Source organism: Alligator sinensis, unplaced genomic scaffold (assembly GCF_000455745.1).
Source record: "Alligator sinensis unplaced genomic scaffold, ASM45574v1 scaffold544_1, whole genome shotgun sequence".
NCBI classification, from domain to species: Eukaryota; Metazoa; Chordata; order Crocodylia; family Alligatoridae; genus Alligator; species Alligator sinensis.
The window spans coordinates 911588-926052 of NW_005841937.1; the positions used below are offsets into that span (position 1 = coordinate 911588).

A 14465-nucleotide genomic window follows, 5' to 3' on the forward strand; every position below is an offset into this window, starting at 1 on the left:
CTGAATCAAACTCTCATTCCAGAAACGTGTCAGTTCAGCATTATGGCGAGGGTGATAAAAACCTTACGGTTAGTGACTTAAAAAAAAGTGCTGTAAGAGATATTCTAGGCCCTCAAAATTCATGCAAATAGGAGAGAATGTAACACACAATTTTCTTTCCACTTCAGCCTTTGCCAGTTAGTTAATATGTTGGTTTGTCTTCCATGTTTTAAAAAAAAGAAGTGACTGCTTTAGTTCAACTAGAAGTGCTGTTTCACTTAGAAAGAGAAACTCAGCTAAGACTTTATAGGTTCATTCAAACCATTAAATCAGTGCCAGTGTATCCGAGTAGGGACTACTGGTACCTAATTCTCCCTCACGTATCAGGAGGAGTGGGCAAGTAGTAAAACACCTATACCACAGCCAGCTGAATTTTGGCCACGAATTTATGATTTCAAGTACTCAGTATATAGCATTCTTGTGTTGTTTCTGTCTATATGTAGAAAAAAAGAAATCTGAGCAAAATATAGAGCCTTCACCTTGTATCAGTCACATGTGCTACCACCACTCTGTCAGATATCACAGCATGGTGGAGTTCTATTTGCTCATTAACTAGTTCAATGCCACTGTAACTGTTGCCAACCAGCATCCCAAAGCGGGAATGGATGTTTGACTGGGATAACAGTATCAAAAGCATGATCAATGTGTGGCCATGGAGTGTAAATTTCTAATGATAAATAAAGCAGTAAACAACTATTTTGAACACAAGTTATAGGTAGGAAAGGAAGATCTATTTGATCATTTGGGTTAGCCAGGGCCATTAGTCCCAATTTAATTAGACAATAATTTAGCTAGTTTATTCAGTGAGAGAAAGTTAAATAAAAAGTCTCATTTCAAGCACCTAAGTCCTTTCACTGATCTGAATCCAAGTTCTTCTGACCAATGCCATTTGGTTTGCATCAGTGAACAGGAGAGCATAAAAATATCTGTCATAGAACCCCAGGCAAATCTATTTCATATTTTGTATTGTGTGATAACGATGTACAGCTGAAAGAGTAACACAGCTAGAAACACTGTTGTACAAGATGATCCAGGTATTGCAACTTACCTCTTCCCTGTGGTTCTTTATTGGCATACAAAGAATACTCTGTGTCTTATACCCTGTGATCTGGTCGACCTCTGCATTGAATCGGGGATCCTTGTAGGGGAAAAAAAAATGTAATTAAATTACCCACTTGCTCAAAGACTGTTTTCCTTCCTTACAGTTTATAGGGCTAGAGGAATTCCAACATTCACATAACTGTTACCCAGGGCAACAATGTTTCCATTAGAAGATAGTAACTATGTAAATATAAAAGTTAGTACTGACATATTGAATGATAGGAAATGTTGTAGAAAATAAACTGTTTATGTATAATATAAGCACTTGTGGATAATGTAAGGGTTGGAAAATGCAACAAACTTAGGTAAAGCTTTTTCCAGCCTAGATATTTACTATAATAGCTGTATGTGCAAGTTAACTATTTCTGCCCCATTTCCATCCTCACAAGAAATTACCAAACCATTCAGAAAAATAGTCATGGCTAAAGAGGTCCTGAAATGCATGATGTCAGGATTTCTATTTTGGATCTAAAGCCAACAATAACACATATAAGAACACACATTTGGGAATATATTTCATAGAAACCTATTCCCAAATATTAGAAAAGTCTTTTTTTCACTGTTAAAAGCTGTTCCCAGATAGAACCAAGCTCCTGAATAAACTTACCCTTGATCAATAAAAAGTCCAGCCCTGCAGCTTTAGAGAGGGCCAGTCCTTTAAGGAAAAATAATCAATTACTAACAACTCATCATTACTGCTACAGAATGCATTTATAATGTCCGTAAAATGGGCACTAAAAAAAAACAAACAAAAAAAACAAAACAAAACCAAAAAAAAATCCATATCCATTTATATTCATATTGTATAAATATAATAATCTAAAATGATGGACCAGAATGGTGTCAGCACAGAAGTGAGAAGACAAACTTCAAGCAGTAGAGCTTTTATAGGATTATGTGGCTATGTATATATGTTCAAATGATCTGGAAGAATTCTCCTTGGTTTGTTCGCCTGGTAGAAAATCTTAGGTGGAGACATCTGAATGCTGAGACCCTGAAGATCAAGGAGCTTTCAGTGCTGACACTGAAAAGCTGCGCCCCCCCCCGCCCCCTTTCCCCTCTAATACACACATCTCAGCACCCTTTCTCTGCAGGTTCCCTCAGTCTGCCTGGAGACAGGTGGCAGCAGTATACAGGGCAGTCCTGATCAGCTGACCTGGACAGCTTGTGTCTCCCTGCAGCACAATGTGAAGACTATAAAGAGGGTGTGTTCTTTTCCCTACCTGGCTGGAGTAGTATAGTCCAGCCAGAGTGACACACTGTCTTGGGAGGGGGCAGGGGGAAAGGAAGGGATAGGGGCAAAGCACCTTGGGATGCTGGAGGATTGTGACATGGCTTTTTTCAGCAAGGTATGTTGTACAGACATTTGGTCTCTAAGGAGAAGGTCTTCTGAGAGTGATTTAACCCTGGTTGTTCCCAGATTATTTTTCTTCTGGAGCGGCAATCTGTGCTCTGGAAGAAAAATCCTGGACATCTCTATACTTGTGATTTCTCCTGGGAGAACAGCAACCCCCCAATTGAAAATGAATGTCTGTATGTGGCCTATACTAAGATAAGAGCTATTAAAACCAAAAGATCTTTCTTCCATGAGGGCATAACTGTAGCGCTGGGTAGAGAAGAAATGGTTTCAAGTGTAAGGTATACACTGACCAGAAAGTCAGAAGAAAAAGAATTCAGTTTCTACTGTGTGCAAATAAAAATCACTATTTTTATTTGCATTACTACTGCAAGGAGGTGATTTCAATGCGACTCAACTGCCAAGTCATTTTTATAATCATCAAACATCAAGTCACCACGGCCTGGATTTTCAAAAGGAGCCTAGTGGAATTAAGCAATCAAATGTACTTGAAACTGAGCACGTCCCCTTTAAATCCCAGCCTCAAATACTCATTTTAAAGTGTGTAAAAGAATTCTGTTACATCAGAAACTCATTGGTATTATATCTGTCATGCACACCATGAGTAAAAAAAATTTTTTTAAAGATTCCTTTTGCATGTATACACACAGCAATGGGAATATCAAAAAGCTCAGTTACAAAATGGTGGGACTGGATCAATTATCTTTCCTTTCCATTTATTTTTCTTTTACTATGTATCATTACAATATATTAAGTGCATTTTTATCATATTAAAAAGCAGCAATGTATTCTTAAAGACTAGTTTTTAAGTCGGCAAAGTCTGATTTCAATATCTGATTCAGAGCTACAGCCCCAACTCAGGAAAATATTTAAGTATGTGTGTGGCATTAAGCACTCCAGTAGTCCAACTGAAGTAATGTATTTAAAACTAAGCATCTGTGCGCTTACCTGGATAGGGACCTATCAGCTTCCTTATGTATAACAACAGTTAAGGCCTATTTTATACCCATCCTATGTGAAGCTGCTGAGAAACACTGCTTACAAAAATCATTATGACTTTGGAAAAATCCACTCAGAATGATTAAGAGGTAATCAGTTAGAAGTAATATTCTGCACATCATCATTGGTATAATTCCAGTTGGGAAAATTTCTTTGATCACTAACTTTAGAAACACAAAAATCTGCCCTATTATGGTAGGCTTATAATTCATAGTTTCATAGTAGCTAGGGTCAGGAGGGACCTGAAAGATCATCTAGCCTGACCCCCTGCCACAGGCAGGAATGAATGCTGGGTTCACAAGACCCCAGACAGGTGATTGTGTAAACCCTTTTTGAATTTACCCAAAGTAGGGGTGAAGAACAATTCCATGGGAAGTTGGTTCCAGATTCTGGCCACCCTGACTAAAATATTGCCTCCTGATCTCTAACCTAAACCTATTCTCCAGCAGCTTATTACCATTGTTCCTTGTCACCCCAGGTGGTGCTGGGGAGAAATGGGCTTTTCCTATTTGTTGATGATCTCCCCTGATGAGTTTGTAGGCAGTCACCAGGTCCCCCCTCAGCCTCCTCTTGCTGAGGCTGAACAGGTTCAGGTCCCTCAGTCTCTCCTCATATGGCCTGTCCTGCTGCCCTCTCACCAAGCGGGTGGCCCTCCTCTGAACCCTCTCCAGGCTGGCCACATCCTTTTTAAAGTGCAGCACCCAGTACTGGATGTAGTACTCCAATTGAGGCCTTACCAATGTCACGTAGAGGGGGAGTATCACCTCTCTGGACTGGCTTGAGATGCACCTTTGGATGCATGACAAGGTATGGCTGGCCTTGCTAGCTGCGGTCTGGCATTGGTAGCTCATGTTCATCTTGGAGTCAATAATGACTCAAAGATCCCTTTTCACCTCTGTGCTTTCAAGAGGGGAACTCCCCATCCTGTATGTATGCTGTGGATTCCTTCCCCCAAGGTGCAGCACCCTGCATTTATCTATGTTGAACCCCATCCTGTTCTCATCTGCCCACTTTTGTAGTCTGTCTAAATCTATTTGCAGCCTCTCTCTCCCTTCAAGTGTGTCCACCTCGCCCCACATCTTAGTGTCATCAGCAAACTTGGACAATGTGCTTTCAACCCCCTTGTCCAAGTTGCTCATGAAGATATTAAACAGTGCAGGCCCGAGGACTGAGCCCTGGGGGACCCCACTGCTCACATCTCACCAGGTTGAGTATGACGCATCCACCACTACTTTCTGGGTGCACCCCATCAGCCAGTTTTTTACTCATCCAACTATGTAGGCATCAATGCCACAGTTGCTTAATTTATTAATGAGAATGGGTTGAGAGACAGTGTCAAAGGCCTTCTTAAAGTCTAGAAAGATTATGTCCATGGTGACACCATCATCCAAGGATTTAGTTACCCAGTTAATTGAACTGATCTACCTAATGAACAGGGATCCTAGTTTTCTCTGTTAAAAAAATCATTTTTTTTCTGATTAAAATCCCCAAAATCTGTGTTTTGCCATGATTAAAATGAAGTGCCACTATAGATTCATAGATGCTAGGGTCGGAAAGGACCTCAATAGATCATCGAGTCCGACCCCCTGCATAGGCAGGAAAGAGGGCTGGGGCTAGATGACCCCAGCTAGATGGTTATCTAACCTCTTCTTGAAGACCCCCAGGGTAGGGGAGAGCACCACCTCCCTTGGGAGCCCGTTCCAGACCTTGGCCACTCGAACTGTGAATGGCCACTCGAACTGTGAATCTCTGGTTTGTCCTGTTGAATTTTAAATCACTTACAGGTTTTCTACCACATCTTTTCAGTAGCTTTTCCACAGACTGTTAGAATTTATTATCAGTTTTTTTACCCTGATCTTCAGCCTAAATATTCCTGCACTCAAAGTCATCCCACTTTGCCCAGTTATATACAGCTTTAGATTTTCTACAATTGTTCACAACAGAGTATCAGATACTGGCTAATACTGTGTACACTCACATTTTAGTCCTAAATTATAACAGCCACATTTTCAATTTTACAATGTTTCATAGTTACCTCATATGCATTCTTGATATTCAAAGGCTGGCCCAAGGCTGCTACGTGTCCCACAATCCCCTTGTTCCATTCCAAGCGGATGCAATTGTTGGAAGCTTCTTCCAAGGTGGAACCTTCTGCAACATCAAACAGCCGGCTGACAAGAAATTTCTCATTGGAACTGTCCTCACAGACCAGGAAAAGGGAATAGCGATCTGCAGCTATAAGCTCATGGATGTGCAGAAAAATTTTGTGGCAAAGAGCTGTTACATCCAAGTGGCTAGAAATATCTTTCACTAGTTCTAAGAGTCTTGAGCACTGATCTCCTATATCAGTCCTAATCTTTGGAGATTGTAGAGGCATCTGTTCCTTCTTTTCAGAGTCTGAGAGAAAGCTCACGGTTCCTACAGAGTCCTTGACAACAATAGGTCTTAAAGGCCTATCAAATTCAGAGGCAGAGATTTTCCTAGCTGGGGTACCAGGGTTGGTGATCTCAGCACAGGTAAACAGTTGAGCAGAGCAAGAGCAAGATTCACTGTGGGTTTTGGTTCCCTCCTTGCAAACTGGGATAGGATGAACTCTCTCAGCAAACCATGCATTGACCATTTCTCTATAAAACAAAATCAAAGGATAAGAAATATTGTACATGAATCTCTGAAAGATAATAAATAAATAGAAGGGAACACCCCAGGACAATATCTGTCAATGCTTTTACCCAGAGTAGATGCATTTGAACAATTGGGGGGGTTGTACATGCCATAAAATTGACCTTTAAAGCAGCTTAAATGCCCCTTCCTGCTTCTCTGACATGATATTCTTTGTTTCCAGCCAGGGCTCAATCTAACTCAAGTACCAACATTGTGTCTCATAAAAAAAGAAATATGCCTGATCAAAGGAAATGACTAAGGCAGGGTACTACTACTCAGGACATCACTTTCCATACTTAAAAAACTGAAAAATTATAAATACAATAAACTCAAAGGTTTAGCCTTCATTTTATTCATTAAAAACAATGACCCCCTTGTTTTTCCTATGTTGGAAATCATTATGCAAAACAACAAAATGAAACACTATTCTAATTAGTTATTTAAAATATATAAAAATGGAAAACAAACCTGATTCTTCATCCAAAAGGAGAAAAATTTGAAATAACGACATTTTTTATTTAGAAAGGGGGCATTTTTGTTTAAAGGTGTTTTCAACTACCTGTAACATGTGGAACTTTACTCTCAGAATTATGGCCATACAGTTTAATGGGGTGACAGCGTATGTATGCAATATTCATGTTACTTGATAATATATTCTGGCATTTTAGTTAAGATTTATCCCTCCCTCCAGTCTCTAAATGTGAAGAAGCAGTAAGCTACTGGCACATTAATACAATGTCTCTGTTTCCAAAAAAATCTGCTTTTGTCCAACTTGAACAGAACTTTATTCTACACAGATGGTACAGCAGAGGTTGTCAGAGAGCCAGATAATAGTGAGAAAACTCCTTGGAAACTGAAAATTTGACAGCACAAGCAAAATTATGAAAGGAGAATTTGGGCTGTTGGACAGACAGCAACAAAAACCTGGATCGGATAAGATAAGAAGCTCTGGAGGAGAATTACTGCACAACGGTTCAATCCTGGATGGTACTGAGTATGTAAGATCCTAAATGAAAGGCCTTGAGGGAGCTCTTCTTGAGTGACTTTTCAATCCCAGTAACAAAGAGAAAGGTAAGCTGCAAGCATGATTACTGGAGCAGGTCAACAGCATTATTAAGAGGAGCTTGGTAAAAAATAATCTTCAGAAAATATATTTATTTCAAATTGAATGGATGTTCCTGCCAGTCTCTAGAGGTCTAGTATATTTGCTCACCTGCACGCAGCTATGACTTTTTAAAAGGCATGATATTATTTGGTTTTGTTGTTTTAATAGAAAGAAGTTACCTGCAATGAATTAAGGAAATCCTTTTAACTATGTATCAAGCCTTTTATTGATAACTATGTAGACTTTCAGTCTCCTAGTTACAATAATTATAATTTTTCAATGTATATTTAAATTGGAATGAAGTAATTTCACCATTCCTTAAAATGTTGCAACTGGTAAATACGTAACATGAATTTAATAGCAGCTTATCACCACCTGTGCCTTTTCAAAAACTCGGCAGTGTAAATTTTAAAGCATGTGATGTGCTCACTTTTTCATACTATTTACAAAACACCCCTTCTTCTAAATATGTGCTTGAATAGAGTTGGGCAAAGGAAAGGACCTGAAATGAAATCCTTTTTTTCTTCTGAATCTTCTTTTAACCTTTTAAATCTTTTAATTTACTTTTTTCCTTTTGAAGTAAAGTAAAACAAACAATTCCTTTAAAAAAAATGTCAAAATGAAAAATGTTGGCATGTCTAAAACAAAGTATTTAATTTAAAAGATATTGGGAAAAAATCTCTATTGACATTCCTCTTGGGCTTCCCCCTGACTCCCATTTTTTTCAGCCACTTAGCCATTTGGCATAATTTGATTTGAATTCATTAATGGTTTCACTCCTCCCCATTCCCTAAGCTCCATTTTTTAGACAGTTCACTGCAGTGGACTCCATGAAGTGCACATCATTGGGACTGAAAAAAAGAATGCGGATTTACCTGAAACATGCATCTCTCTCAATTTCATATAAATCAATCACTGCATATTAAATATACAGCACTGTAAGTAATGTGATATTTGCGATTTTGAAACTGATTAGTTCCCCCTCATTTTCAAAACCTGACATTGATTATTACAAACCTATTAGAAAATGAAAGAAGATAGTCTTTTTTGCAACTGCTAATATCAGTACTGAGAAGGCAGTGTACTTAGCATTGTTTATGGTGAAGTGAAGGCAGTTACGTTAGCAGTTTAAAAACTGACTAGTTCCCCTGACATTCAAGGCTCTAATAGCATCACTCTGACAGCTGCCTCCTCTTCACTCTCTCTGGCAGTTATATGGACTTCAGTTAGTTATAAAGCAGACAGATGCAAATACAGTTACAATGCAGTTAACATGTGTTTAAGCTATAAAGTAGACTATGGGGCCTGAAAATCTTTCATACTTCAAAAGATTTATGCATTTAACTGATATGCAGGTAAGTCTTTAATATAATATAAGCAATATGCAACACTCAGTGACTGGCAGTGGGTTACACCATTAAGCAGAATGTACATGTATCTGGTGTGCTTCAAAGTGGAGTACACCATATTCCTCAAATACTCCCAGCTTCACTATTTGTTTTCCTGAAAAAGACCTGGATTCAACACAGTAATAACAGCTCCTGACCATTCCCCCAAATGTAGGGTATCTTTCATTGCTGACAGTCACATATAGCATCCCTGCCATTCCTTCTAATCGCCTACACAATAAACATGTTTTAAACTTTTAATTGGTTAAAATCTGAAATGCAGAAGTCTCAGATTATCTTAATTTATCCAATATGGAGGTGTTAATTCCTGCTATCAATCAGCAGGGAAATTAATCATGCTAGATGGTACTTTCATCTATATATGTTCAGTATGAACACAGCTCTGTATAAATCTGTTTTCTATTTAAAAAGTGACCTCAACTATGTTGTAGAATTCAGTACTTTAGGTGGGTGCTACAAACGATTGACAAAGGAAAGTCAAAGTGATTAATTCCTAAAGCCACTATTTCAAGTATACTTCAAAGCAATGGATAGAATTTGACCTTCAGGTATATTGGTCCTGATTCTTCAACCTTAGACAAAAATACTGTTATGTACAGTGAGTCCCATTGACCTTGATGGGCCCAACAGTCCATTCAGTTAAGCATATTTGCAAGGTTTTTTTGAAGGATGGGGCTTCAGACTATACGCCCTTTCAGGTAAGGTACCCTGGATGAAATCCTGGACCCAGAGAAGTCAACGTGAACATTATAATTGACTTCAGTGGGGTCAGCACTTCATCCCATTTGTTTATACAACTTCCATGAAGAACATAATACAATATTATTATTTATACCCCCAATCAACAGCTATTATAAAGTGGTTGTACTCAAATTCTGGAATCTATCCAATTACTGGTAAAAATGTCAGGCAATTAAATGGTTCCGTCATGGAATTAAATGTTTCTACTGTTACCGTGGAAAGAAAAAGATTAATGTGATTAACTTAAAAACTGTTTAGAAACTAAAAGGAAGTAAACTGAATTTTTACACGTAATCATCATCCTCTGTGATCTCTCTTCATTACAGTGTCATCATGTCTTTCAGATGGAGTTTTAACCTTACCCATATGTCTCATGCAAATTCACTTCCAGATGAAGAAAAGGGAGAAATGATTAATATGTTATCAGGGTTTTGATTATAAACCAGCCTTCCTTGCAGTGTTTGAAACAATTAAATGTTAATATGTTGGAAGGATGATTTTGTGCTAAGGCATTAAATAAAAGCATCCTTTGCAAGGAACATATCAACCAACTTATGCTATAAGTTATTTCATTAGGACACAAAATAAGAAAGCTAACATTTGGTATCTTTAAATTCCATTTCCTTGATGTTAAAAGGGAAATTAAGAAACAAATGATGACAGTGGCCACAAGCATCCTCAGAAGAATTAAGCAAGTGAATCAATGCATAAATAGCTCTATAAAAATGCTGTGAGTTATCTCAGAATAAAATAATTATTGACAACTATCATGTTATTAGCAAGTTTCGTGATATTTGGTGTTTTTCTTAAAACTCAATTACCTATAGGAAAGTAGTTACATATAAATCTTAATTTTCAAAAACAACAGTAAGTGCCTAACTAAGGTAGGAGAGAACAATTAGACAATCTGGGTAGATCGAGTCCTAAAGGCTTTCAAAATAGAAGATAAATAAATAAATAGATCTCTTTCTCTGTCAAGCGCTCATGATTTTAAAGGCAGTATTATGGTTGCATGTGATCTGACTCATGACTTTTGGTAACCGAAGAGTGAAGTTGTAGCTTTGATGGTCCAGAAATTATGCAAAAGGCAAGAATTTTTTAGGGTGATATTTTCTATTGGACCGACTTTGGAGTTGGGATAAAGTTAAACAAGCTTTTGAGTGCAAGGCATTCTTCATCAGAACTGATAAAGAATGTCTGCCATCTAAAAGCTTGCTTAACTTTATCCCAACTATACAGTCAGTTCAATAAAAGATATCACCCCAAAAAATTCATGATTTTTTAACATTTGGAATTAGTGATACTGTAAAATCAGATTTAAAAGCATTTCTATTAGCAAAGTACAAGGTGAAACAGTCCTCCTAACCTACTCTATGTTCCATGTCAAATATTCATAAACCTGAACTAAATACATTTTAAAAAATGATGGTCAATTTATATGCATTTGCTGAACAACCACAGTTGATTAGAAAAGGCACAAAGACCCTGATTCTCTACTGTTTTACACCAGCACGATCATTTCCATGCGATGGAAAAAGGTGTTACAATACTACCATTCTGAGTTGCCCATGCTTTACACTGAATCTGCACAGGATTAATGCATGTGATTATTTAAGGTAAAATGCAAAAGGGCATCAAAGGATCAGCACTGCGGTTAAACCAGGAGCTTGGATTATCAAGGGAGAATCTGCTGCCATTGTGTTTGTGAAGCGCCTTGCCTAGGATAACCATACGTCCTGGATTGGCCAAAACAATCCCAGATTTCGGAGGCTGTCTCAGCATCCTGGGCATTCGAGAAAATTGAAGCAAAAGTCCTGGATTGGTGAGAACCCACCTGCACATGCAGGGATTAGAAGTGTAGTCAGGAGTGGGGCACATGCAGGTGGGTTTGGGCCAACCCAGGACTTCTGCTTCAATTTTCTCAAGGGAGCCCAGCCAATGGGCTGTGGGAAGAGTCACTTGCTCAGGAGGGTCAGGGGAGGGGGTGGGTGGGTGTGTGTGTGTGTGTGTGTGTGTGTGAGAATATCCAGCCCCACTCCTGGGAGCCATGGGGTCAGGGCTATGGTGTGCTGTCCTGCCCAGCACCAGTCCTGGGAGCAATTGAGTTGGGCTGTGTGAGCATGTGCATGCATACACATGCTGCCGGCCCTTCATCCCAGATTTCCCCATCACATCCCGGGTTTCCCTCAAATTATTATGGTCACCTTAGCTGTGCCCAGCTTTAGCAATGCAGCAGTAATAAATAACCAAAAACTTCCAAGGTCTAATTCCAGCTTTGACATCATGACCTTGGAATAATTCCATAACAGCAAGACCTCTTCTTCTAGGCTACCCCAACTGCCAAATAAAGATTTTAATACTTATCTACCTACTTTCAATGCTAATACTCTGTTTTGGATTCGGGACCTCCAGGATGGATGGTCGTGAGCGATTTGCTCCCACAACTGGGTCGATGCCAAAACTCTTTAAGGACACCTTTAGGGTGTCCATGTACCACTTCTTTGGTGCACCGCAAAAGCGTACTCCATTTGACAGCTTGCCACAAAAGACTCTTTGGCAGGCGAGCATCAGGCATTCTTGAGAGGTAGCCTGCCCATCTTAGCTGTGCCAGTTTCAGTGGGGTGTGAATACTGGGGAGAGTTGATCTTCCGAGCACCTCGGCGTCTGGAATCTTGCCCTGCCATTTGATCTTTAGCTTCTTTCGTAGGCAGCACAAGTGGAAGTGGTTTCGTTTCTTGGCATGATGCTAGTAAGTGGTCCAGGTTTCACAGGCATAAAGGAGGGTCAGAAGGATGATGGCTTCATAAACCTTCAGTTTTGTCGACATTCTGATGCCCCTGCAGTCCTAGACTGACTTACGGAGTCTGTGGAAAGCCACGCTAGCTTTTGCTAATCTCGCGTTGACTTCATCATCAATGTGGACAGCATGGGACAGCGTACTGCCTAGATAGGCAAACTTGTCGACCATTGACAGTTGTTGGCCTTTAACTGAGATGTGTGGCTCCTGGGGTGTTGTGCCACGTGCAGTTTGAAACATCACTTCAGTCTTCTTTGTGTTAATAGAGAGTCCAAAGTTGTCACAGGTTGATGAGAGTAGATCCATGGATCGTTGCATGTCAGCCTGTGAGCCTGTGAATAATGCACAGTCATCAGCGAAGAGGAAGTTGCCAAGCGTGGCTCTCTTGATTTTGGAGCTCACTCCAAGCATGCGCAGGTTGAAAATGTCTCTGTCAAAATGGTACCTGATCCTCATACCAAGGTCATCATCTTGGAAGTTATCCAACAACATAGCAGAGAATACCGTGCTGAAGAGACTAGGTGAGAGCACGCAGCCCTGCTTGACACCATTTGTGACCGAAAAGGGATCAGAGCATTTGCCATTTGCAAAGCCGCATGCCATCATGTCATTGTGGAACTGTCAAACCATATTGATGAATTTTTTCAGGGCATTCGTACTTCTTAATGATTTCCCAGAGGCCTTCTGTTCCCGGCACTTTTCTTGAAGCTGCCAGACTGCAAACACCATGACAGTGGTTCCACGTCCTTTTCTGAAGCTGCATTGACTCTCAGGCAGTAGGTAGTTTAGGTGGTTGGTCAGCCAGATGAGGAGGACTCTCAGGAGTATCTCTCTGGCAGTTGAGAGGAGGGAGATGCCCCTGTGGTTGTCACAGAGTTGGTGATTTCCCTTCCTCTTGTACAATGGACGATGGAGACATCCTTGAATTTTTGGGGGACTACCTCTTGTGACCACCTGCTGCAAATCTTGGTTAGTTTCTCCATAAGGCCGTGACCACCTGATTTGTAGACCTCTGCTGGAATCATGTCGGCTCCAGGAGCTTTACCACTAGACATATGTTGTATAGCCTTTTGGATTTCTGTGATTGTGGGTGGATCTTTAAGTGAGGTGTTGGCGGCGATTTGAGGCAACCTGTGTATGGCATCCACGTTGATGGAGGAGGTCCGAATGGACAGCGCGGAAGTGTTCAGCCCATCTCTGAAGGATCTGGGCCTTGTCAGTTAATAGCATGGTCCCATCAGCAGACAGCAGAGGGGAGGATCTGAGAACCTGCAGACAGCCTTTATGGCATTGAAGAACTTCTTTGCATTGTTTCGGTCAGCATAGTGCTGGATCTCATCTGCTTTGTTCCTCAACCATGTGTCCTGCATTCATCACAACTTGTGTTGAATAGTCTTCCATATTGAGCTGTAGGTGTGTTGTGCTGATGCGGACTTATCATAGAGGTAGGCTCTGTGGAGACATCGTATCTCCTCACCATCTTCATCAAACCAGTCTTGGTGCCTGCGGACACTTGTTCCCAAGGTCTCACGGGCTGCAGAGTGTATAGCTTCACGGAGCCGCTTCCAGGTGGCTTCGATGAAGTCAGAATGGAGCAGTATAGTGTGAAAGTGATCTTTCAAATGGTTTGCAAAACACAGCCTAGTGCTGTCATTTATCAGCCCTAGAGTGTTGAGGCACTTTGGTTCACTGCATCCATTCAGAAGCCATCTGGTTTGAATCATGATCTTTAACGATAATCAATCCCGAATTCAGCATCACATATTGCTTTGGTTACAAGGACATCGTGTCTGTTCCTCCTTCGGACGATGACATAGCCAATAAGATGCCAATGCTTGGAGTGAGGGTGCATGCACTATATCTTCTTCCGGTTGGGGAGATGGAACACAGTGTTAGTAACCAGAAACTCATGCTCAGAACATAGTCTGAGCAGGAGAAAACCATTGCTATTGCAGCTTCTGATCCCATGCTTCCTGATGACACCAACCCATGCTTGGCCTTCAAATAGTAATGCACGGCAGAAGCAATGAAGAAATGTGAGGCCAGGAAAACGAAAACCTCCCATACCTAGTCCTCATTGTTCTCCTGCCCCTGCTGCAGCAGATTGTTCAAAACAAATATTGAACTTATAAGTCACCTATGTACTCACATGACCTAGCCTCCACCCTCCTTCATTCTCTTCCCTTTCCCTTTTTTCTCCTTTTCCTTCTGTCTCTTTTTCTCTTTTCTCCTTCACTTTTTCTTTCCCACTTCTTT

At 40.3% G+C, this 14465-nt stretch overlaps 1 protein-coding gene across 5 annotated transcripts in view; it reads right to left on the reverse strand.

Annotated features, from left to right (window-relative positions):
* The window catches only part of PDE5A (phosphodiesterase 5A), a 103503-nt gene that overhangs the window by 68078 nt on the left and 20960 nt on the right, over nucleotides 1-14465 (reverse strand). For all 5 annotated transcript variants that reach the window (XM_025199144.1, XM_025199143.1, XM_006019729.3 and 2 more), the window contains exons 2-3: nucleotides 5532-6120; nucleotides 1088-1177 (exon numbers count right to left, since the gene is read on the reverse strand). In XM_025199144.1, the coding sequence (XP_025054929.1) occupies nucleotides 1088-1177; nucleotides 5532-6116 (675 nt within the window). In that variant the 5' untranslated portion in view covers nucleotides 6117-6120. The remainder of the gene's footprint in view (nucleotides 1-1087; nucleotides 1178-5531; nucleotides 6121-14465) is intronic.